The sequence below is a fragment of the Coffea arabica genome, chromosome 6e (assembly GCF_036785885.1).
Source record: "Coffea arabica cultivar ET-39 chromosome 6e, Coffea Arabica ET-39 HiFi, whole genome shotgun sequence".
Taxonomy (NCBI): domain Eukaryota; kingdom Viridiplantae; phylum Streptophyta; class Magnoliopsida; order Gentianales; family Rubiaceae; genus Coffea; species Coffea arabica.
In genome coordinates this window covers 60,901,836-60,928,459 of record NC_092321.1, presented here as the reverse complement: position 1 = coordinate 60,928,459, position 26,624 = coordinate 60,901,836, and the positions used below count along the sequence as shown (strand labels likewise).

Here is a 26,624-nt window from a genome sequence, read left to right as displayed (position 1 = left end):
TAAATAGTTGAATAGGATATCTGACGGTGTTGATATGAATAGATATTTATTCGGCTGTTGGCAATTTAACAATTTGGAATCTATCAAAATTTCACAGTGTAATCCTTATCATTTTTCAAAAAATTTGTTAGACTCAGCGTTTTGACATTAGAAGTAAATGACATGAAACCATGAAAGGCCGATTTGACATTAGGAGATGAACCCTAAGAAGTCGAGCCATTTTATGTTTTGTGCGCAAAAAGACGCACTGGAAGACCGTTTGCAGGAGTTGGCATTGGATCAACCACAATCTTCTCATCAGTAATTACTTTCTCCCACTTGAATCTCTTCACCAAATGATGCATGAAAACAAGAATTTCCAGGCGGGCATACTCTTTTCCGGGGCACATCCTAGGTCCTCCACCAAAGGGTACAAATGTGTAAGGTGCAGGTCCTGATCCGTCAAATCTTGTTGGATCAAACTTCAAGGGCTCAGTGAAACATTCTGAATTTCTGTGGGTTGAGTTTACGCACTCCAGTATATATTCCAGCCTTTGGGAATTGAGAATCCATTGAACGTGAAATCACTCAGAGCTTCTCTGAATGCTCCTTGAAGAGGAGGAGCAAGTCTGGGTACTTCGCATGCCACGTTCAACAATTCACCAGTTCAACAGGCGCTTTTGAATTGGCAATTTCCATTTGTTCTGTTTAGAACAAAGAAAGTTTGTCATAATCAGCATTGCAATAAGTTACTCTTATGGCAGTTAATAGTCCCTTCGGTGACGTTCGTAGTTGGAGAAGCAGTTAAAAATTGGGAGTGATGTTCAGATCGCTTAATCAATGGCTAAGTTAATTGGCAGGCTTCTTTTGACTCCCAAAGTACGTGGATTGTGGTATTGTAGAAAAAGAAGTGCGACCCACTAATAGAGAACTCTTCTATAAAGGACAATTCTAAATTGGAACAATTAAAATTTTCTGCTTCTATGTTTAGGATGTTGTCATGCAATAAGAGTGCCATTAATGCACATCTCCTTGAAGTAAAAAAAAAAAAAAAAAAAGTTTTTGTGCACTTGTGCTTTACTTTTTGTTACTTTTATCTATCCATTTCAACCCCAACAAAAAATTAGAAAAAAAAAAAAGAATCCAAAAGGGTTGTTTTTGAGTTGAATCAGGCTTACCCTTGTAGACTGACTCTGTGACGATCCCACCTCCCTCAAGGGCGTACCCCAGGGTTTAGCGGACTGCCTGCTCAACTCTCGTAAGAACTCACTTACTCACGTCAAGAAAATAAGTTACAACTTCAAAAGTAAAGGAGACTACAGTTCCTAAGCTTAGAAAGTACATTTACATTCATTACTATCTCAACCATTCATACATATCCGAATATAACAAGAGATTCAAGTTTTAGTTGTACTTTTAACCCTAATCGAGCACTAGCGCTAGCAGAATTACAAAAGTTAAAAGTCTAGACAAAACTAGCCTTTCCAGCTTCACGCCTATGCTCGTACCCCCTGTAAGGAAAACAAAAGCTAATAGAGTGAGTCAAAGCTCAGTGAGGTTCCAAAACTTCATGCAGACCCAAGTAGCAAGTTGGCCATATGTAAAACTTGAAATCTCAAAATGAGCGAGTGTAAAGTTCATAAAAGAAATAATAACACTACAAGTAATAATCATTTCAAAGTATAAGGATACAGATGGCTCTCAAGAGCCAAATCCCCGTTGCATTACTTGATCTGAACCCGTTGATACTCCGTCAACGTTTCAAGAAGCAAAACCATGACCGTAGATCTCCATTTTACACCATAAAAGAAATAATAACACTACAAGTAATAATCATTTCAAAGTATAAGGATACAGATGGCTCTCAAGAGCCAAATCCCTGTTGCATTACTTGATCTGAACCCGTTGATACTCCGTCAACGTTTAAAGAAGCAAAACCATGACCGTAGATCTCCACTTTACACCAATTTTCATCCACCAATCAACCCCCTTACTGGCCCCGAACTCCAAAGTAAGAGTGATGGTAATACTCGAGTATATCGAATCCGATGGATCATATCCAAAGGATTATACAATAAACAATAAACAATAAACAGTACCCATGATTCGCCAGTCTCCTCGACCAAGTTCTTACTGGCTCGATTCGACTGACTAACCAATAGAGTGAGGATAAAAGTGGTGAGACGGGATGAGAGGTACCTCCCACTTGGATTGAGTGTGGTACATGTTACCGCTCAGCACTTACAAGTCAAGTACAAACACCAATACAAATACAGGTCAATCAAGCTCAAGCAAGTATGAGATCATTCAAGAAGGGGAGGAGTGCGATAAAGTATACTCTCGCCTCATCCAAACAAGTCAAGTATTATTCAATCGCATTAGCAAATCATTTCATTCAAAGATCAAGTTCAATCATGTATTGGAAAATACTCACCAATGAGTTATTGCTTTTCAAAACCACGCTCTAGTTCAACTCCTTGGTTGGAGTCCAAATCTGTAATAAAATATCGTTTAACAGTTTGCAATCAATTAGGGTTCAAAATACAGGGGTTTCACTTAAAGAAAATCAAATAAATGAAACTCATTGAAGTAGTATTCATTTCACTTATCAAACTTTAGAAAAATCATACTCGCTCTTTTGGTTTTTATAAAGAAGCGTTTAACATTTATAAGTTCGCAACTTGGTGTTAAAAATACTAGGAAATCGTATTTAAAGTGGTCGGTACTTTCACCTTAAAAGTATATGAGTTTTGGCAAAAAATCAACTTATATACCTCTACTAAAAGAAACTTAAATATTCTAGACAACCGAAATCCAATTCATCCCCGAATCACCGCTCAAGTTCCAAGTTCACTCAATTATCCCTCGAATAAAAATTTGGGCAGCATACCCTTTGCATTTGTCCAATTTTCCAGCCATTTAAGGCTTTATGTTTTTCCTTAATTCAACCCAATTCAAACACCACCAATAAACATATCAAGATAGCTCTGTATCTAGGCTAAAAACATCCAAATATAACTCATTTCTAGCAATATTCAACCACTACCAAAACTAGAATTTTCTCACCAAAGCTGAAAATTCATCTTTTAATGTTAAAAAGTCACAATCATGCCATTAATCATCTCAGAAATTCCATATCCAAGCTCAATACCAATATTTGCTAGTTAAACAACATAATCAAAGCTAAAAAATATAAAACCCTAGCTGAAATTTTTCACTAAATAACCCAAAACTAGAAAATCATCCATAATACTCCAAGATTCAAAGATTCTATAGCATATTTAGCAAGATTAAGAAAAATAAAAGGAAGTTTTAGACTTGTACCTTACAAAACCTTCTTGAAAGTGAGGGACCAAGCTATTTCTTCCAAAACTTTCACCACACCAAGCTTCCTAACACCCTTGATGCAAGTTTAATCGGTTTAGATTTTGTGATTCAACTCAAACAAAGCAAGATCAAGGTGGAAATGGAAGGTTTCTCTCTCTTTTTTTCTCTCCCAAAATTCGGCCAACATAAGAGGAAAATGAAGGAAAATTGGCCAAGAAGAAAGATAAGAAGGAAGAAATGGTCTTGGTCAACCAACCCTTTGGATTGCCAACACTTGGCACCCTTGCTTTTCTTTTTTTTTTTTTTCTTTTCTCACATTTCTTTAGTCAAAAATGGTGGCTGATTTAAGGGTAATTTAGGGGAAATTAAATGAAATAAAAATAAGGAGATTAGGGTAAGAAAGTATTGGTCAAGTGGAATACTCAACCGGTAACAAACGGTGCACGTCGGTTCAAGCCTATTTTCCTTAACTCTCTCGTACTTGTGTTTTAACTTATAATTCACTAATTTATTATTAGCACTTCTAATCACACACTTCCTCTTACTTAATACTTACTCTTATCTACCAAATTTAGTACACACACCTCACCAAGTGATCACACTACCAAAATGCGAAAAAATCCTAATTTGCTCTAACTATAAAAGTAAAAGTAAAACTCTCGATTCGATTATATATTACAACTATCGAGGGAAGAAAATTAGTAGTAAAAGGAATTCTAAATTAACTTATTCAAAATAAGAGGAAATTATAAGAAAATATAAGCAAATTTTCAAGTCGTCACAGACTCCTTCATAGATCTCAGGCAACTCAGCAAGATGCTTGACGGTGAAAGTGCATGCAGAGCTTCCAGTATCATGTCCTCCAATGAGCAAACCAAGAATCTTATTGTAAGCATGTGAGACATGGTATCTTGAGTAGGGGATGCCTTGCCATTTGCCAAGTCAATCTTCCTCTACTTGATAATAGCCACGAGCATCTATCTGATTTTATCAGATGCCTTAATAGCCTTATTGAATGGGATTCTGGGCAAATCAAGAGGGACAGAAATAAGCCCTGATGCCAAAACATTGAATGGTTCAAGCAACTTACCAACATCAGTTGGTTCCTCGACACTCACAAACAGTTTGGAAGCTTTCCAAAATGTGTAGTTCTTGCAAAGAGGGAAAACCTCTACTTTATCTTTATTTTCCCAGCTACAAGAAAAATGTCTTCTTGCAATATGATCCATGATACCGATGTAACGTTGCAAAACTTCAGGTTTCAGGAAGTTTGGAAGTATCTTTCTCATCTTAATGGCTTTTCATTTGACGAAGTTTGGTTTGAAGATGGGAAGACCTTGTTGATAGAGTCAGGCCACCATGCCCGAACAAGCTTATTCTCATTTGAGAACAAGAACCTGTTTCCTGCAGCCCCACAAAAGACAGTAGCTTTCTCACCTAACAGATGAGTCCTAAAAACATTGGAAGAATACTTAGCCATGCGATCAAAAATGAATTTTTCAGGATGACCCTTCCAGCCGGTGGATAGGAACTCAAGGCTTTCTCTGATCACTGGCCATCCTGTCTTTCCTGGAGGCAAACGCCCTGCTGGCCATGGTTCGAAGACTCGACCAAGACCGAGACGACTCGGCCGAGTCGTCACCGTCTCGGCCCAGTCCGATACGATACTGTGACGAAACGATACTGAGATATTTGACTCGCTGAGAAATCGGCCGAGACGTCGTCGCGACGAGTTAAAATGGCCGAGTCACACCGAGTCAGTCCGAGTTATCCCGAGTCAAGTTGAATTCAACAAAAAAATCTTTAGAAAAAAAGGAAAAAAGGATTAAAAAAGGGAAAGAGATACGAGTGGGGGAGAAAAGCTTTCCATTTACAGGGAAAGAGATGCGAGTGATGGGCACGTTATAAAAGACTTCGTGGGACCTTCTTTAGATTAATCATAGTGTTTCCTATTCTATTACCAGACATTATTGGGACCAGCTCATCCCGCAGTACCTTTCCTTTACTTTTCTTTTCTTAGTACTGTCTGATTCTCTAAGCTCTTTTGCTTTGTTTTCAAACTTTCAGGCGGATTTGGTTCTTATTTGTTAGCTCTAAATAAGAAGACATATGAGCAGGCAGGAGTAAGCATTGCAGGAAATCCTCCGGGCAGCTACAAGGAACATGGGATTGGTTGGATAACCGGTTATCTCTGTGCAATTAGTTTCATTGGTCTTTTTGTGTTGATTCCACTCTTTTAAGGTACATGTTCAGGAATGTATATGACATTTGTCTTTATTGTTGGTTTTGTTCATTTTCCTATATCTTTTGTTCATCAGATATGCTGCAATTTGTTAAGTTTAACATCTTTTTTGGTCAAGTTTCGCTCTTTTCTTTTAGGGAGAAATTTGCAAAGTTGCATTCATATCTGTGATTTGGATCCTACTCTTTAATTAGCTGCACTATAATAAATGGATACTTCCGAAGATTCCAGACTTTGTGCAAAACATTGATATACTGGTATTTGTATATCCGATATAGCAGCATGACCAAATGATGGGAGGTTATTCATCGTGTCATCCAATTCCACTCTTTTAAGTCTTAACATAATTTGCTACTGTCCTGCTGTTGGACCACAATATTCACTAATTTATTTTAGGCCAAACATAAGTTAACAAATCTAGCTAATTTGTGTTGTTGAAATTTATTTTGGACCAAATATAAGTTTAACACTTATCTCACATATAATTCAAAGTACATAATAAATTAATTCAAATTCATTTGATATTTAGTGAAAATATTAAAATAACTGTTAGATCTTTTAATAAAAAATTTTCTAAAATGTAGTAATAATTTTAATAAATATTTAAAATTTTGAAGTTCTTTTAATAAATGAAAAAATGATCATTGCTGCAGGTTTACATTATAGATTAGATGTTTAACTTACTAATATAATAGAAATAAATTATTACTATTATAAAATGTCCGAAACTACTTGTTGTATTTTTTTCATATATCTTTAATTATTTTGTGTTGTATTAATCATTTATATTGATACGTGTAATCGTTACAATGACGAGCAAGGATATTGGTTGGGAACATGGTAAACCTGTGGGTGGGAATAGAAAAATTGTGAGATGCAATTATTGTAGAAAAGTAATGCATGGTGGCATTACAAGGTTGAAAGAACATGTCGGTCATGTCATGGGACAAGTTGAACCTTGTCCAAGGGCCTCAAGAGAAGTTAGAGATGTAATGAAAATGCATCTAAAGGTTGGTAAGATTCAAAGAGTTACAATAAAATAGAAAAAAGAAGAAATATTGAACTCTCTCCAACAAGAAAATATGTATAGTAATTTCAACATGGATGGTGACGAGGACGATGAAGACATTTTTGAAATTGATGAAGAAAGTAAGATGGCATTGGAAAAAAAAAACAGCTGAAGCAAGCAATTAGAGAGAGCCAATACTTGCAATTTTTAGACGAACAACGAAGGCATTCAGTATCTGAGAGTCGACCTTCTATGTTTATGTCAGGTATCATTTGTAAACTAAAATATTATATCAAATTTGATATCATTTTATTAAATATAATTAAATAAAGTTGTAATTTATTCATTCATTTTTTATTTGTTAAACATTGTGAATTTTAGGGAATATGGGTGCTGGCTCTTCAAAACCAACGACTTCTGAAAATAAAAGAGGATTGTCACGTAATTTCAGTGTCAGACAAGTGGATGAAATGACAAACAAACGAATTGACTCACATATGTTTCCTTCAAAACAAAAATCAGTCAAATCAATGTTTGCGGCGGAAAATATAAAAAGAGTTGGTAAGGCAGTTTCAAAGTTTTTTCATTTCAATTCTATACCATTTCATGCCGCTGACAATCCTTATTATCAACCGATGATTGATGAAATTGCCAAAACTGGTTCTGGTATTAAAGGCCCTTCAGCTTATCAAATCGAAAATGAATATTTAGACGAAGAATTTGAAGAGCTTGAGAAATATCTTAGAGATATTTATGATAAATTTTCAACTTTTGGTTGTACACTTATGTGTGATGGGTGAAGCATTCGTATAAAACATCCTATAATAAATTTTATGGTATACTGTGATAGGCACATGATATACCATAGTTCAGTTGATTGTACCAATGTCAAGAAAACTGCTGAATATATTTTCAAGTTAATGGATGAGGTAGTAGAGGTTGGGGGAGAAAAAAATGTTGTGCAAGTTGTGACAGATAGTGAATGTAGTATGAAATCAGCTGGACAACTGTTGATGAAAAAAAGAAAAAATTTGTTTTGGTCACCTTGCGCTGCTCATTGTATGGATTTGATGTTGGAGGATATTGGCAAAATACATAATGTAAAAGAAACTATTGCTTAGGGAAGAAGATAACAAGTTTCATATATAACAGCGACAAAGTAGTAAATCTGATGAAGACATATACAAGAAAAAGGGAACTGCTACATCCAGGTATCACTAGATTTGCAACTGAATTCATTTCTATGAAAAGTCTTCTTTGGCATTCTACAGAACTGAAAAAAATGTGCACCTCAGATGAATGGGTAGAGTTCAATAACACAACCAAGAGAAAAACAGAAGCTATTAAAGTAGCTAAGTTGATATTGTCAGAGAAGTTTTGGAAAAAAGTTAGAAATGTGTGTGCAATAATGGAGCCTTTGGTCAAAGTTTTAAAAACTATTAATCAAGATAATAAGCCAACATTGCCAATTATTTATGAGGCAATGGATAGAGCAAAAATGGCTATTCAAAAGTCGGTGAAATCTTGGAAAATGATTTGGGAAATGATTGATAATAGATGGTACAATCAACTTCATCATGATTTACATGCGGCAGGTAATTTAAAATATTACATCCAATTTAAATATGTAATATATATATTTATTTATTTTCTAATTTTGTTATTTTATTGTATTTAGCATATTTTTTGAACCCGATCCTTCAATATTCTGAAACTTGTGAGTTTAATCTGGATGAAGTTCGAAAAGGGTTGAAGAAAGTCATTGCAAAGTTGGAGCCAAATTTAGATGCACAAGTTGATTCAATAAATGAGGTATTCTTTTGATTATTTTATTTATTTATATTAATGAACAAATTTTAAAATTTTAACACATGTGTATATATTATTTTTGTAAATCAAAATTTTTGTAGACAAAAAAGGAGGATTTGGAAGTGCTATTGCAGCAAAAGCGTTACCAAAATCTTTACTAGGTTTCAACTTAATTCATACTTATATAAACATCTAAATCATATTAATGAAGTTAACATTTTTATAATTTTAAAATAATAATAATAAATTATTATTATTATTACTTTGTTTGTTTAGCTGAATGGTGGCTTAACTACAGTGAAGATGCGCCAAATTTAAGGAATATTGTAGTGAAAATATTGAGTCAAACCTGCACATCCTCTGGTTGCGAGCAAAATCAGAATATATTGTCATTAATTCATACAAAACTACGTAACCGTTTAGCAGTTAAAAAATTGCATAAATTAGTTTTTGTGCATTACAATATGCGATTAAAGGTGAAAAATTTGATGCATCAAAGAGATACTGATGATTTCTACAACCCAATTGACTTGAATCACATTTTATACCAAGATGATATATTGGATGATTGGATAAGAGAAAATGAACAACCCACATTGCCTAAAGATAATCTGGATTGGTTGGATAAGGGCATTTATCAAACTGAATCAGATAGCAATGAATATCAAGAACATGACAATGATGGTTTTGGTGATACATTGTCCCAATATATTACCAAAAAAAATAAGAAAGGTCTTGCTGAATTCTCAAGTAGAAAACAAAAAAGTAAGACTAAACAAACCAGTAAGCATACTGTTCCATTATCTTCAAATAAAAGTGACAGCAGTAATGATGATGATGACAATAGTGACAATGGAGATGGAGGGAACCATTCTTTCAAGCATAGTGGTGGTTACAATCAAGATAGCCAACAAACAGGAGGTATGTTATGAGCTCAAGAACAAGATAATTATTATGCCACTCAAGATACTGATCATGGCTATCGTCCTGGTATAGAAGCACAACGTCAATTCCTCAATAATATAACTCAATTTTCAAGTGAGGATACTTTCTCTCACCATTCAAGGTCGCAAAGATATAGAGGAGTCAATGATCAGAGGCAAAATTTGGGTATACACCCAACCTATGAGCACTGCACTACTAGTCAATTGGGATATGGCTATCACCAATCATATGGAATCACTCCTGACTATTATAGTGGATATCGGCCGTTTGATGGATCTGGACAGGTCGAAAGGTCTACTAGCATTCATAGTAGTGGATACTATGAAAAAGAAATAGATAAATCTCATGATGGTTCTTCTTTTGATTCCAATAACATTGGATTTTATGGTCATGATTCTACTGCATCATATGGTACTAGCGATAGTGTTAACTATCGAGGGTTTGGATACTACCATCATACTCAGCAATTCATCTCCAATACAGAAGTTCTTCCGTCTAATGATTGTGGAACATCTAGTCAATCCTCACATCCAGTAAATACACCAGATAACTCTTATACACTACCTACTCAAGGTCCTATGCCACTTCCACATTTGTTTTACCATTCATCGAGAAATGAGGGTGATTTTGAACCACATCGTCATTCTACTTGGTATTAACAGGTACGATAATATGAAGTACTAGTATATCTTTTTACATATTTGCCTTTTATTTAATATGATTTCTTTTTATTTTTTGGCAGGAGATTGATCAAAATATTCCAACTTTATGCTATAAATAAATCTTTAGTTTGTATTATTAATGGTTGATATTACTTTTGCAATTATTAGTTTTAAAATTGTGGTCTATGTTATTTTGATTTTATTTGTGATGCCATTGTCTTCAATAATTAAAAGTACTTATTGTGTTTAATATGTATAAAAATAGTACATTTTACATATTTTCTTTTGTTATTTTTTATTATTTTTGTTTAGCATACTTTTTTTTTATATTATTAACAATTTTTAGAATATTAAATAGTTTAAAATTTGCGTTTCACCAAGACCGCGACCGATATGACGAGACCGATGTGGCACGTTCCGGGCCGCGACCGCGACTTTGAATCATGCTGATGGCCCTGATTTGTTCTTGAATAAGAGGGAGTGGATTGCAAAAGACACAAAGGCCAAAAAGAAACTAAGAAAGGTAACATATAAATGCTCCATCTTTTTGGCTTGCGGGGTTGCTAGACGCTCAGCGTAATATACATAGGCCGATAAGGTGCGATGGTAAGAAACCTGCAGGGCAGTAAGAGTGAAAAATTGGAATTTTGAAGTCCAATTCTGCTGGCCATGGATAGAACTATACTGATAAAGACTCGAACAAAGCAAGAGGAGAGGGGGGGGAATTCTATAGGGCCCTTGAACTTTTACTATATATATATATGAGTAAATCTTATATACATTGACTGTGCAAATATTATCACCGTTGGATCCATGACACATGTGCAAAAATTAAATTTCAAATTCAAATTTTATATAGTTATCATTCATCCAACGCGGACAGTGACGCAGACAATGTATACACTGTCAGTGGACAGTGTATGAAAGATTAATCCGATATATATATATATATATTGCCGTCAAAACTATTAGTGTACTCTATTGCCCCCTCATCACACAAAAAGTTATGTAATTCTGTATATTGCCCCCTCAACAGTCTGTGAAACGACCTGTAATTCTAAATTTCTTCTTTCTCCAACCGTGTCCCTCAATTATAGCCACAGCTGTTGGCTGGCATTGATTATCACTATTCTACTGTCAATTTTGACCATGTTACATCTTTGGACTTTGTATTTTGCATAGATTTCAAATATGGATACATTTAAGATTTCAAACTACAAACAAATAAGAGAAAACTGAACAGAAGAGAGTAAATACCTAGATTAATAACAAATCATCCAATCATATTGAGAACTTGTCCTTAGCACCTTAAAATGGGTTATAAGCAGCTTAATAAATTAAGCTACATGTTAATTTTAAGAATGAATTTAAAAAACTGCATCTATTCCATTCTACAACAATGACATTCTGTATATTTTGTTAATATTAAGAATGAATATAGGTGTCTTAAACCAATTTTTATTTTGTAGAGAAAGAGTTTACTAGATATAAATACACAATTGCTATGTATCAGTATTAAAAAAATAGTTATTTAATCATTTACTTTTTAGATCGGATTTAAATCCACACACTTCAATCCTAAATTTACAATTTGGTGTACAATGATATATGTTATAAACAAGGGCGGAGCCATGTACGTCTCAAATATATATTTTTTTCAAACTATAGAATAATCTCCAAAAGAATTAGACTTATTTTGTATTGTCCCACTTTGGCCTCCCCTAAATTTTATATTACTTCCTTTCGCCCCATAATTACCATGCGAAAGTGTTGGAACCTTTTGTAGTTACCCTTACCATTTGTACAATGAAACCGCCAAATTAAATATATTATACAGTGCTATTTTCATTTTTTGTCTAATAATTTTTATTTACTTAAAATTGGACTTTTCTTATATATCAAACTACATGAATTACAACCGAACAAAATATTCATTTTATAGTTTGACTGTGCAGACATTATCCGCCTATTATATATACTAGCATTTAATCTTGCAGTTTTATATATAATTTCTTTTTTGGCTGAGAAGGCCTTAATCTAGTGGTTAAGGATGAGATTTCAAGACTTAGAGGTCCTGTGTTCTACTACCCCCTTTCTCCTTTCCACCACTTAAATCCCACTCCTCTCTTACTAAAAAATTTTTAAAAAAATGAAATAAAAATTGTATCCATTTTTATTTAATTTTTATAACATTGAATAAATTGGCGTATTCATAATAAATATTTTATTGTACACAAAAGTCTACAAACCAACACATTATACACGTTTAAACTAATATTTATCATACCCTTGAATGAAGATCCTGACTCAGCTATTAGCTATAAATACTAATAATACAAGTCATAACGAGGTTGTAAATTTTAAATTTTTTTTTTGGGGGTACAATGGGTGTAGAATGTGAATTTTATCTGATTACCTTTCATACTTCATTTCTTTCCCCAGTTTGTCATCAGGGACAGTATGGATTACCCCTAACCTAGCTTTCAAAGTCCACCACTTGATACGTGGTAGCAAGTCTTTTGATTAAAATTACAAAGAATATCTACCGTCCGTGCCACCAAACCATGCATTCCGACAAGATCACATGATTTTGCCTACCTATGCTCAGGTTGTCAAACGAGAATAATACATTGACTCCAGAAGTTATGGATCCTTCGTAACGGATAAGCCTTTAACGTGTCTCGGCTGACGACATATTTAAAGGATCACGCTCATGGAGATGCCTCGCCGTTTAGAGCACCTTTTCGCCGTTTAAAGGATCAAGTGGTATTATTTTTTAAAGTAAATTTTATATACATTGACAGTGTATATATTATTATCATCGCCGTTGGATCATAATATACGTGTAAAAATTAAATTTTAAATTTAAATTTTGCGTATTTGTCATTCATCAAACGTTGACAATGTATATACTATCAGTATAGGAAAGATTAATCTTTATTTTTTTATTACAAAAGTTTAAAATTCTTAGTCTAAGGTGTATATAATTCAAGTGTTAGATGATAATGTAACAGTTTTAGGGTAGGATTTTTCACGTGTTTAAGGCATGTAATAGGAAAAATATTTGCAATGTTACTCCCTCGCCTCACACTCATGAAGAGGTTTTCATGTGGCTCTAGGTCGGAAAGAATTACATAAATCTGGAAAAAAAGGAAATCAACTTTCTATTATGTGACTCGATTTTGATTGCAAATTCACCTAGGACTAAAAATTTGTGCTCTCATAGAATCAACTGAATGAAGAAAAGGGATTTAAAATCCCCAATAATTATGCTCTGTTTGGATTGGCCATTTTTTCAAAAATAAGTATTTCAAATACAATGTTACAGTAATACACAATAACTCAAAAAATATCTCATTTGTGAGAAAGTATTTTCCTTTCATTTTCATTTGTGAATACTCAACACAATTATGAATTTTTAGCTAGTGAAAGTCCAAAAAGTCCCCAAATTACTAAATATTCTATCAGCACCGACCGCTTGGCCCGAGTTAAACTTGGATTCGGGGCGCGACAACAGTCCACAAAATTTTGACGGGTAGATGATATGAGCCCATCATCAATGGCCGAAAATATTGGGAAATCTATTTTGATATTATTGATAAAAGAACTTTCCATTAATAATTTGGGCGGGATAATTTTTTACTATACGCGTCTGACAATCATGATCAATATATTTTCTTAATTTTTGTTTCTCTTTTTATTATTGTGAAATAAAACGTTGCCGTCCTGTATCCTTCTCCACACCTTACGACGTGGCTATGTTTTCTGCCATTAATTTATCTCAATTCGTCTAGATTGTCAAGAGTTTCTGGATGATTGTCAGGCAATCGTCAAGGCCCGGACAAGGGGCCCAAACAGTTATCAGAAAAATCGTTCGGGACGATTTTGTGCAAAACGCACACGGTGTAATTTTATTTGCACATGACGTAACTCATTTTCAATATTATATAACTATAGAACAAAATTTTATGAATCCTATATATGATGTGAAAAACTAGTTACAAGATAAATTTTTGATCTTACATTTTTTCTGGCCAAATTTTGACCGTGAACCACCAGATACGGTTGTTTCCTGTAACCGTTCCTGCCCTTCTTCCGTCGAGGCCCTTGTCCGTTAAACTTGTACCCTGGGTCCCCACTTTTTTATTTTTTTTTCTTGGGTCCCCACTTAAAGTTATAGAAATTGGGTCATTTGGAAGGTGTTCAAATTTTATTTGACCGTTTGTCCTCAAATGGCACCGGACAAGCAATAAGAAGAGACAAGAAGTCTATTTATATATCTATTCAGCAGCTGGCAGTTGAGATATTCTAAAAGGTTTTTGATACCCTGCATTTTATCAGGTTGTTGAATCATTTAATTCTTTAATAAATTTGATTCATGTCATCCAATAGTTATATTTTTTTTTGTATAAAAAATAAATTTCATTAAGAAATTGTTGGAAATCGTCCGGTACGATTTGATTTACATCTCTGCTCTAGTGATAGGTTAAACATGCATTTGAAATAATAGATTTGCAGTTTAACAATAGACACAATAGATCTGAATGATTTTGATCAGATCTAAAAAATACAAGAAATTTTCAAATTGCTTTCTAATAAGATAAATCGCTGCAACTCCCTTTCCAATTGCTAAATGAAATCTATTGATCAACAACTTCAAATTCCAATAATGATGATATCTTAGCTAAATTCAAATGTTTAAATCCCCACGTAGTATGAATATAATAAATGTCCAAATCCCAAATCCCAAATCCGTGCTTTATTTTTGAAATTAAATTATTTTTAACCAATAACAGTTCCCCATGCATAGCATAGGAGATAAGAGCTAGTTGGCACGTATAACGTTCTGAATTATTCTCGGACTTTTAAATTGCCCAAGCTGCAGCTTAAAGAATTCAAACTTTCATTGATTAATTAATTCCAGCCCACCTTTTATGACCCATGACAGAAGAATCCATCTAAAAAAGTAATGTCGATTGATAAATTAACTTTCACTGCTTCGTTGGTCAAATTGATTCCTAATAAATATATAAAAGTGGGTCAAGTTCAATATTTGCTGGTCAAATTAATTACACAAGTACCGTTTTAAATTTGAATAACAATAACATATTGTCAACTTCACACAAGTACCATCTGAAAAAATGCATTTCAATTTGAATAACAAAAACATATTGTCAACTTCCCACTTATCGGTAATTTTGGGAGTAGGTGGGGGGTATCTTTCAGATGCTTTGACTCTAAAAAAATTGGCTAAAATTTTTTACCTAAACAATTAATATTGTTTGGATTGATGTTTTCCATAAGAAAAATTTATGTTTTTCGTAAATCTATTTTTAATTAGCATTTTATTTCACTTATATCAAATTATTACAGTATATATATATACACACACACACTAAAACTCCTAAAAATAGCAATTCAAACGGAGGATTCTTGTTGGCTGTAAACTGACTCCATTTTAGCTACTCTTTTTTTTTTTTTTTGGTCATTCGTCGCTATTTTATCTATATCCTACTCTATCCTAATTTATCTAAGAGGAGGCTCAACTGGACCTATGGGGGACAGGTGAGAACTGAACCACCACCAAACCAAACAGGCGTACTACGCACTCGTCTGAATTTTTTAGAAGGACCACTTATTGTGACAATTGGTAGGAGTCATGGTTTGAAACCTTAAGAGTCCAAAGGCTGGTGGTTCCATTTTAGCTACTCAAAGACTCCCATCTAATTGATACTACTAGCCCACACTGCATGATTGGCGCCAATGATTGTCCAAATATGAAAAGAGGCAACTAATGACTTAAAAAAACCATTCTGCCTTGTGTCATTAGTCATGTTTTTTGTTTTTTCCCTTGGAAGCTAATGAAAAGCAACATTTTTAGCTTAGGCCAACTTGTTATTATTTTATTAGAGATTACATGTATACCCAATAAATTAACTGACTCTAATTAGGACCCTATGGGTTCAACGTCCAAGGTGCTTTTTTTTTTTTTTTTAAATGTAAGTAAGAAATTTTAAATCTTGAATTTCTCACTCATGTCCCCTTTTCGTGTAACACCTACCCATCCGTCCTCCAATCTCGTTGGCGCTTTTTGTTACAAAATAATGCAGAATATTTTTCTGCTGGCCATGATAGTTCATGACGGCACGGAAGTACCAAAAGTCGTAAATCATAACTAGCGCCCAAAATGAATTTTAAACTTCAAAAATTGAACTGATTAGTGCTGTTTTGACCCATGTGGTGCCATTTGCTGAGACATCACTTTCTTTATGAGCGCATTTGTTGAGACAAGTGGACCTGGTCAGAAGACACTGCTCCTGTAGACTTGCCTGATCATTTTCCCCAGAAAAAATACACATAAATTCACCTATCTATTACAAGCCACAGAAACATTGCAGGGGAGGCTAACTCTTCTATATTCCTCATCTAAGGCAAAATCATGAGTCAAAACCAGCTATAGCTGCAAGAGGAGGTATCTGCAATCCGAAATAACAGATTGAAAGGAATGATGAGCATTATCTGAAGCTTTGATGAATGAGATGATATCCTGACAATCCACTCCCACTTCCACTTCCACTTCCAGATTGAGATATATCAAGCGAGACATAGCCAGTTCCAGTCCATCCCTGATGCCCCAAAAGTTCAGCTAGGATATTGGTTGCAAAACCAATGTTCCTGCAATAGCCTTTTTTCCACAGTCCCTAATGAGACCACCTGAACCAGCAATTTCATCCTGTTAATTTGTTCTTGCAAAGAAAGTGATTTCTCTCGAATATTGCAGATTAAAGTAAACACATGGCGAATGGAGAGCCCAGAATCAGTGAGCAGAGATGGTCGCTCAAGGGGCAGACAGCTCTTGTAACCGGGGGCACCAGAGGCATTGGGTCCGTGGAATTGAACTCTCGTCTTATATCACCGATCTCTCATTTTTCTTTCTTGTTCAGAATCTTCAACAAATGGTCTACTGTCACATTGTTTCAATCCTTACCTACTCCTACTTTTATGAATTGATTTCAGGCATGCCATCGTGGAGGAACTAGCTGGATTTGGTGCCAGAGTACATACGTGTTCCAGGAACCAAACAGAACTCAATGACAGATTAAAGGAATGGAAAGCCAAAGGGTTTCAAGTGAGCGGTTCAGTATGTGACTTGTTATCAAGAACTCAGAGAGAAGAGCTTCTGAAGACTGTCTCCTCTGAATTTGATGCCAAGCTCAACATCCTCGTAAGTCGCCACTCCTATGTTAGTTTTCAAGCTTCATGGTGATTTTCATAACGCTCAAAATATTTTGTTGAACTGAGACTGATTTTGATTAGTGTCCTGACGGATTTGTTTGAGGTTAGGGCTCATTCTGCTGTTGTAGGAACTACTACTTAGGATGTATTGCACACCGTAACTAGAGTAGAGTTTGTAGGACCAAAAATGGTTCTATCTTTTGTTCATGTCCTTTTACCTAGGGATAATTTCAGAAACCTCCCTGGGGTTTGGAAAATTTCACTGTCCTCCATCGCTTATCAATTTTTGATGACAAATTAGTCCAAGTTAGAAAGAGTACCATTAAAAAAGTATTTTGATGAGTGAGATGATAGTTTTATTTCGCAAATGCATTTTTGCTTCTTTTTCGTTTGATTTTATTTTGCAATTGACTTAGCCAAGATTTTTTAAAATCCATAGATGCTACAAATTATTAGGCCGCATAAGTTGTTCAAACTTGATAAAGTTGGAATTCTTCCTTAGTAAGTTCATCAAATCTTTTATGACCTTGGTCCCACTTTCCTTTGTAGTTTTTTTTTTTTTTTTGAATATTGGATTTCATGCGATCCATTGTGATTTGAATCTTCTGGTTTTTTAAATCTTTCTTTGTTATTTTTTTTTCTGGGAAAATAAACATTAGACCCTTTAAAGGAAAAAGGAAATCTTATATAAACATTACAATCACTTGACTACCAATTTTGTTTCACAGACATTATAATCGTCATTAAGTTCCAAATCTTAAAATTCTCTAAATGTCAGAATTTTTTACAACCAAAAAAATCCTGAAAAATTTAGTTGAAATTTGGGACAGGAAGGTTCAAATTCCAATTCCAACTGCATCATCCTTTCTATATCAGTTGTGCACTTGTGCTCTAAAACTCAATAAAATTCTCATTTAATTAGTTTCTTTCTTTTAATTATTGCCAAGATTTTTCCCACCAAAAAAATGTTCGTAATAAACCCTGAAGTGTTAGGGTAGAGCAATAATTTCACCCCGAATGACGTAAGTAATGGACCTCAAAATTTTAACAGGAAAGGTCAGTGAAATTTTTCAGACCTCATGGGAAATCAGTGCACATGTTAGAAACCTCAAGTGAGGTTTCTGAAATTATCCCTTTTTCCTATTCTATGGTGGCTGAAGGGCACATAGGATAAGTACACATAAGATATATATGTACCTAATATGTACGTTTTAGATGTAGGGTGTTCGGGAGTTACATATATTTGAATTTTACGCTTTTTTTTTTTGTCGATACGATAGATTATCCTACATTAGAGGGAGGGGAGGACCTGAAGAGGTCTCAGGGTAATCTTCTATATTCAAATCTTCCTATCTGTTGAGGCTGTTGTTTACGTTAATCTTCTATATTCAAAATTGGATTTTGGACTGTATGTATCATCGTTCCTGCATTTGTTGGTCAGCATGCCTCTTATATATATAGACAGCATATATATATATCACACTCTGAAATTACCTTGAACTTCATTTTTGAAATTCTTGCGTTTAGGTTAACAATGCTGCAACCACGAAAATGAAACGAGCTGAGAATTCTACTTCTGAAGATTATTCATTTTTAATGAGTACCAATCTGGAATCTTCATTTCATCTAAGCCAACTAGCTTATCCACTGCTAAAAGCTTCAGCAAATGGAAATATCGTATTCATCTCCTCTGTAGCTGGTGCCACGGCCCTACCGGGGCTTTCAATTTATTCAGCAACCAAAGGTAATCCACCAACAATAAAAAGAACGAAATCCTGTTACTGTCCAATATCAATATTGTCTGGAATGCTTTCAAAATTTGTTTTTTTTTTTTTTCCTAACTTACAGGTGCGATTAATCAACTAACCAAGAATTTGGCATGTGAATGGGCAAAGGACAACATTCGTGTCAACACTGTTGCACCATGGGCTGTTCGAACCACAGTTTTGAAACCAGTACGATATTATCCCATCATTCCCATGCTCCTATGAATTCTTCTGCTATCAAGGACGACTTCTGCTTATTTGTTTCTTATTTTTTAGGGGGACAAAGATATTCCATATATATATATTTTTCTTCAAGTATTTTACTTACAGCCTGAAATTTAATTCATTCAGGAGGAGGCTGATGAATCACTGTTACGTATGTTTTTCCCTTTGGTGAATCGAACTCCTCTACGTCGAATTGCAGAAGCTAATGAGATTTCACCACTGGTGGCATTCCTTTGTCTTCCTGCTGCTTCATACATTACTGGGCAGGTTATTTGCGTGGATGGAGGATTCACAGCGGGTACTTCCGGGGAACAGGACTAGCAAGGTCGAATTCTCTCAAGTTCACGGCTGTGACTTGAAAGCATGGATCCAAGACACTGTGGTTGCCACTAGCAATATACCAGTTCGGTTCGATCTGAGTCGTCTATTTAAATGTTTTAATTTTTTTTTTTCCAATAGTTTGGTAAACATTGGTGTACTTTACACAAAACGAAATAAATTATTTTTTTGGATGATGTAACAGAGTTTTTTTTAGGACGGACCAGAGAAGTATTTTGCTGGTGAAAGAAAGGTACAATAATTTACAAAGAAAATCACAAATGTCATTGTGCCGAGCTCTGCTAATGTTTAAATAGCTGTCTCTTGTTTATCCCTTTATTGCCTTCTTCTGAATCGTGTTGTCTAATAGTCACTCGGGGTCTGTTTGGATAGAGTGTTATTTGAAATATTATTTAGAATAATTTCTGTAGCATTTTTTTTTATGTGATGTATGTGAAATAAAAAGGCGGGTTGAGAAATGTGTTTCTAATACAAGCGAAATATTATTTGTAATACTTCTTGGATACGCTGTATCAATGAAAAGAAAAAATAGTCAGAAAATAACAGGTTGGTAGCAAGATGTGCTCACCAAATATTTCAAAATGTTTTGCCGGACATGGTTGTCAACCTTTGTGCTTCACTTCTTCTATCTATAATTGCAGGCTTAATACTTTTTAATATATTGGGAAATGACAAGGCAACAACTTAATTTCAAATAATCCAAATTAGGTGACAATTAAACAAATTGCCGCTTAGTCAGCTTTTGCTTTATTGGCATGTGATTTCCCAAAGAGATCTCGTCCTGACCTGTGTATGAAAATGGATCCATAATGACAAAACAGCTAAGCAATGTACCAAAGCAAAATACTTGTAGTACAATTACAAATTCTTTGTAATTGAATGAACTTGATAATTTGTATCCCTTAGAATTCAGAAGTTCTTTTGATTCATGAACATAATTGATTAGGCCAAAAAAAAAAAAAACTACCTACGAATATGAGCAGTGAAAGAATCCATCTCCAAACGACTATCACCACCATCCCTGATGGACTCCTCTACTCTTTTGCTCAATTCTTTTGCCCTTTGCCTCATCTCCTCTCCTTCTGTAGAATCCATCAATCTTCTCACGGCATTTTCAATGGTAATAGATCTCATAAATTCATCTTGCCGGGACCAATCCCTTATTAATAGAGCAATCTTCAGCACCTTTGCCATTAGTATACTGTTTCTCGGCTGGTCAGAATGCATAGGCCATGCTGCCACGGGCACTCCCATGCTAATGCTTTCCATACACGAATTCCATCCGCAATGACTCATGAAACCACCAGTTGATGAATGTCCAAGAATCTCCAACTGGGGCGCCCAATCCCTCACAACTATTCCTCTCCCTTTGATTCTCTCTTCAAATCCTTCAGGCAACTGAGCCTTCCTGATTTCCCCATAAAAAATATCTACTTTATCTGCATCCCTGAGTACCCATATGAACTTTTGCCCGCTTTTCTCTAATCCAATTGCAATCTCTTTGGCTTCATCATCTGATACTGAAACTGATGAACCAAAGGAAATGTAAATGACTGAGTTTGGGGCCTGTTTGTCGAGCCACTCCAGGCAATAGTGTCTCTTGTTGGAGTCTTGCTGCTCATTTATCACAACTGGATTGAAGGGTCCAATAGCCCATTGCTTGTCTGTATCAACAGTATTGGCTTTTGCAAGGAGATCAAGGTACGGACCCTCTATTGCTCTACATGTATCATACAGGTAACCAGAGTTATTTGGCCTGGAATCCTCTTGCAGTTTTATATATTCTATAATCTCTGGAGGGTTACAACTTTCAAGAGATGGAAGATCTTCGAGTGATTCGAGTAGCTCAGGCTCCAGTAGTCTGGGTTTCCCTCCAATTTCCCAAAGATATGAGTAGAAAGTGACCGCAGAGGTGCTATAAAAGCAGTAGGACTCCGCATTTGGAATCAAATCCACATCCTGGACGACATATGGCATGAGAGAGTCGTGAATAACTACTAATCTTCTTGCTGAGAAGTTCATAAATTGGCTCGCGAAGTTTGACTGTTGCATTAAACATTGAAATGAGATGGAAGGGGTATTTGGTCGTGGCATTTGGATTGGGAGGAGGAGTTTCATAAGAAGGGACTGGGAATTCGTGGAAATGGATGTTGGAAATGGCAAGAGGATCCCAACCTTGGACACGAACCTTTGCCTGGAGGTTATGAGTGGCCGTGCTGACGTAATGAACCGGTAGATTGTAGGAGGAGATGAGGCGGGAGAGATGGATGAGCTGGTTGAGATGGCCTTGTGCTGGAAGAGGAACCATGACCACAGTTACTTCAGTTTCTTGAATACTAGTGCCCTTCTGGCCTTGGTTTTGGTTTTGGCTTCGGACAGTAGTATGATCATGTGTGTCCATTGGAAAGATTTGGGAACCAGAAATGTTGAAAAGCTCCTTACTAGTTCACGCTTGGCTTGTTAGAATTCCTGAGTTGAAGTTGGTGTCTGTTGCTTTGGCAATATTTACTGAATCATAAATATTTCTCTGATCAAGAAATGTACATGTTGCTTGAGGATTTCTTCCCCTTAAAGCTACTATCAATAATTGGCTTCAGAAACTGAGATGCCCAAAATTTCCAAGAAGGAAAAGTACTTTTGATCCTTTTGTGTCTTGGAGGTGATTTCCCTAATTGAATAGAACTTGTGGAGTTAAATTGTGAGTTAGGTTTTATTTTACTCATTTTTCTATTGGCTACTTTACTATGAACCCCCCATCCGCCATCCCACTTTCCACAATTCGGTCCTACATTTCTCAACTACTCTAGAAAAATATCCTGTCTTCCTAAACTTCTTGAAACATAATTTCTAGAACAACCATGCTTGTCACTTGAATTTCCTCCCACGAAATCTTACACAAACTATGTTGCTGTCAACAAGATGTTCATCTGCCTGCTTTACTCAAACAGCTCCAGTCAGCATGGATTAATTAGTTCATGGATTGCTTGCTAAGCCATACCACACCATCTGGCTCTAAGTACTGATGAGAAAAATTGAACATCTATAAAAGAAAGTATTCATATCATTGACCATCTACATTGCGAGATAAGCAAAATCTGATTTTAATTTAAGTTTGGATTATTGGAACTGCATAGGAAATAATGCTTTGAGGCTGGGGATATATGATTAAGATACTGAGATGAGACACATAGGCGCAATGGAAGTATTCATGTTTGATAACCACCGAGCTAAGCCACCACCAAAATTGGTGGGGTGGGAGGTCAAGGGATCAAACCCTGCCTCCCACCATTGGTCACAAAAATGTGACAAGCCACTTTAAGTGGCTTTCAGACGAGTGCACTTTAAGTGGGCCGGTAGGTGGTTCAGTCCCCTTCAATTTTTCCTTGACCTCTTCAGGTCCCCCTTCCCGTAGCATAGAATAATTGTAGATATATCGTATCGACAAAAAAAAAAAAAAAAAAAAAAAAAAAATATATATATATATATATATATATATATATATATATATATATATATATATATATATATATATATATATATATTCATGTTTGATACAGCAGTGAAGCAGTAGAAGGCTGCAAGAAAATTCAGTGCTTGGTTGATGACCGATCAAGGGCTTCTGCAGTTATTAGTTTCAACTGCATGGTACACTATAGCAACTAAAACAATTGATGGAGATATTAACACGATAAATGTAGATATTAACACAATCTATAAGATGTAAAAGTACGATAAATTTTTAAATAGATTGAAATTTGTGTTCCACATGTAATCTATTCGTCTAATTTCACGATAACCCATCTATCACCGTCAACTACACGCGATTGCCAAGGATTTGTATCCCTTGACGACTGCCAAGTCCACTTCCCAATCTCCAATTACATGAGAATGCTACTAAGAGGATTATGGTACAGCGACAAAATACCAAAATTCGCAAACAGTTGAATTCGGAACAACAAAGAAACTGATCAAAAAGTTGAAGGACGTTATGCATGCAACAAGAATTTCATTCTTCCAATTAGATCAAAAAAATTTTCGATCTCATTATCATTTTTTAAATTTTCATTAAAGAATTACATCTACCAGATTTATAAAAATTAACAGATAAAATTGCTGTGTTATGACAATTAAGATACACCAAGAAAAGGATAAGAGTGTGTAAAAAAAAAAAAACACTTCAAAATTTGGGCTAGCCTATTTTGAGTCCAAAGCCTAATGAGCTAAAAGAGTAGGCTTATGCAAAGCCCAAAGTATTTGTATCTGGGTCAAAATATACGATTTCTAATGTAAGCCAGTCCTTTTGCTAATCCAAGGCCTAGACCAAAAGGCCCAATTGACGTGCTTACTACCGGTGGAATATTCTCAATTGAATCCACAATTGGAAAAAGCTCTTTTTAGGATAAAAGATGAACTAATACTCGAATCGAATTCGATTTCCGAAGAATTCGTTTATCTTGATTCACCAACTAATCAAATCAAACTTATTAGCATTTTATGTTGAACAACTTTCAAACTCGATAAAAAAACTCGTTCACATTCAATTGGACAAATAAGCAAGCGAAACTTGAACAAAATTTCAAATTCAATAAAATAATCAAACAAACTTAAACACTAGGATGGTCAATTTGATTAGATTCGTTTACACTCCTGCATACTTATATTCTTTCCAAAGTGCAATTTCTTTTCAACCAAACATACCAAACTTGTTGATCATGTTCGCACCTCAACCATACATTCTCAAAATTAAAAGTAAAAAGAAACAAAGTTTGGCTTCAACTATAGAAGAATATTTGATTAAGACAGTCCATGTTGCAGATAATTTTTGCATGTTCAAATTGTTAAACTAACTATGTACATGTGAATGTACTACGCAGCGGAAATTTAAAGATACTTACCTCTAACCATTGTTGTCAAGCATAAGTTGATCTCTTCTTGTATCTTTGACTTCTTCTTATCTATTCTAATAAAACAAAATATGTAGAAGAAGAAAAAGTAGAAGGAGAATTTAGAGTAAGGATCTTCTAACCTATGCCTAACCCCAGAAGTGCACAATTGATGGAATACCACAGACTATTTATAGGCTAGGCTAGGGACCCTTACTGGCAAATACAAAAATTCCTAGGGTTTCCTTCCATCAAGGAAATCTTGCCAAAATTCATAACTGAAGATAATATTTTCTGACTAATTGATTGATTAATTGATTGAATAAGATATCAATTAACAAAGATATCAATCAATCATTAACAAATGAGAGATACTAATTAATTATTGACAAAATGTCAATCAATTAATTAGAATATCAATCACAATCATTATCTAATGGGAGATGCTAATTAATTATTGACAAAATGTCAATCAATTAATTATGATATCAATCACTTTAGAATCAATCATGTGGACCATAATTGCTTCAAAAGAGACAAGTCTTACATTTTCCCACTTGACCCACATGAAATAGTCAGATAACTTATGAGTGACTAACTACCTAAAAAATGGCCATAAACCTTATTTGTCACTCACCAAATTCAACAGTTATGTAACAGTTTCTTAATTAGAAAATAATAATATACGAATCATGGCGGTTATGCTCTCATGACAAACACTTTCTTCCATGTATTACAATGTATTATACTTCCTAATCAAGTGCTTTAAAAGAACTTTATGAATAACTTCATATAAATTATTCAAGATCCAACTTTATGGATCACATGACAATTACAATAGTTTGAGAATAATAGCAAAATACTAAATGAACTACTGAGTTCCATGTGAGTTGTTTGATCATTAACAACTTAGCCGGCAACCTTTAGTTGTTTGATTAACAATAATAACTCCTTACTGTATACTCAATAGCTACCTTTTGCTTTTCAAATAACTATTGAATACCTTATGTCGACTTGTCTATGTTGACTCCCACTCTTTCATGTATACCTCTGTTTTCAAACTCGGACCGGACCGGCCGGTTCGACCGATCGAACCGGAAACCGGCCAGTTGACCGGTCCGAGTTAATCTTAAAAACCGGGAAATCAACAACTCGGTCAAACCAGGTCAAAACCCGGGTTTGACCGGGGTTTTGACCCGGTTTGACCGGAAAAATGAACCCGGTCTCTCTTTTTTTTTTTTTTTTTTTTTTTTTTTTTTTTTTTTTACTTTTTTTACTTTTTTTGAAAGGGCAGAATATTTTTAATATGATGTTTTGATCCTTAAGTTGTTAAAAATTATTAACATATCTCAAATATTTCATACTTTATAAATGTTATCTTAAAGTTTGGTGTTATTTTTCAATTAAGTCCATAATTTTAATTCTAAACTTGTTAATGCTTATTCAATAATATAAATTGCTACTTGATTGCTCTAATTTATTTGTATTTTCTTATTAAATGTATTTGAAACATCAAATATATATGAATATACCTTTATTAATATTAACATGTTATTAAGTATTTTACATATAATATTTTAATTTTTAAATAAATTTTATTTATGACGTCATCCGGTTCAACCCCTATCGAACCCGGTTGAACCCATTGACCCCTGACCCCTGAGCTCGACCGAGTCGATATCCGGTCCGGTTCTGAAAACATAGATGTATACATAATGAAAGAGTATAGTCAAATCAAATATCTATAATGGTTACAATACAATATTGACAAACTTTATGTCAAACAGTAGATGCCTGTGGTATAACTTCATAGCATCCTTGGTGAATTTATACTCATTCCAATGCATGATGTGAACATTATGCAATTGTTCATTATTATTACTTAAAAGTAATCAAAGAACTCTTGCATGAAGGTCTTAAGATAGATTAACTATCTTTTACATTCTATTTTGTGAATATCAATGATAGAAGGGTTTCACAAATATCATGATTAAGAAAAACTTTCATAGTATTACTCCCACTAACCTTAATATATATTAATTTACTAGAAAAAATTCTTCCAAGATCAAATGAAGAATAAATTAATATACTATTGGGAAGAAACAATTTAAATTGCATTCTCTACAAATATATTATGGTGACACATGTGTACACCTAATTATCAAGAGTCACGTTAAGGACATTCGCCTTCATATTTCTAAT

The 26,624-nt window shown here is 34.6% G+C and overlaps 1 protein-coding gene and 2 pseudogenes across 1 annotated transcript; 1 reads left to right on the top strand and 2 right to left on the bottom strand.

The window, feature by feature from the left end:
- Positions 1–221: 221 nt before the first annotated feature.
- Positions 222–5,574, bottom strand: LOC113696945 (beta-amyrin 28-monooxygenase-like; annotated as a pseudogene).
- A 10,787-nt stretch (positions 5,575–16,361) lies between these two features.
- LOC113694659 (tropinone reductase homolog At5g06060) lies at positions 16,362–19,832 on the top strand. The gene is made up of 5 exons (XM_027213515.2): positions 16,362–16,857; positions 16,991–17,198; positions 18,737–18,953; positions 19,058–19,164; positions 19,327–19,832. The coding sequence occupies exons 1-5, from the start codon at positions 16,769–16,771 to the stop codon at positions 19,519–19,521; spliced, it is 816 nt and encodes a 271-aa protein (XP_027069316.1). The 5' UTR covers positions 16,362–16,768; the 3' UTR covers positions 19,522–19,832.
- A 599-nt stretch (positions 19,833–20,431) lies between these two features.
- LOC113695053 (zeatin O-glucosyltransferase-like) lies at positions 20,432–22,095 on the bottom strand (annotated as a pseudogene).
- Positions 22,096–26,624: the final 4,529 nt, after the last annotated feature.

Excerpts from the sequence above, each read along its gene's own strand:
- LOC113694659 (XM_027213515.2), top strand. The coding sequence starts at position 16,769 with ATGGCGAATGGAGAGCCCAGAATCAGTGAGCAGAGATGGTCGCTCAAG. Across the intron at positions 16,858-16,990 it reads GGGGGCACCAGAGGCATTGG|GCATGCCATCGTGGAGGAAC; the intron begins GTCCGTGGAATT and ends AATTGATTTCAG. Across the intron at positions 17,199-18,736 it reads ATGCCAAGCTCAACATCCTC|GTTAACAATGCTGCAACCAC; the intron begins GTAAGTCGCCAC and ends TCTTGCGTTTAG.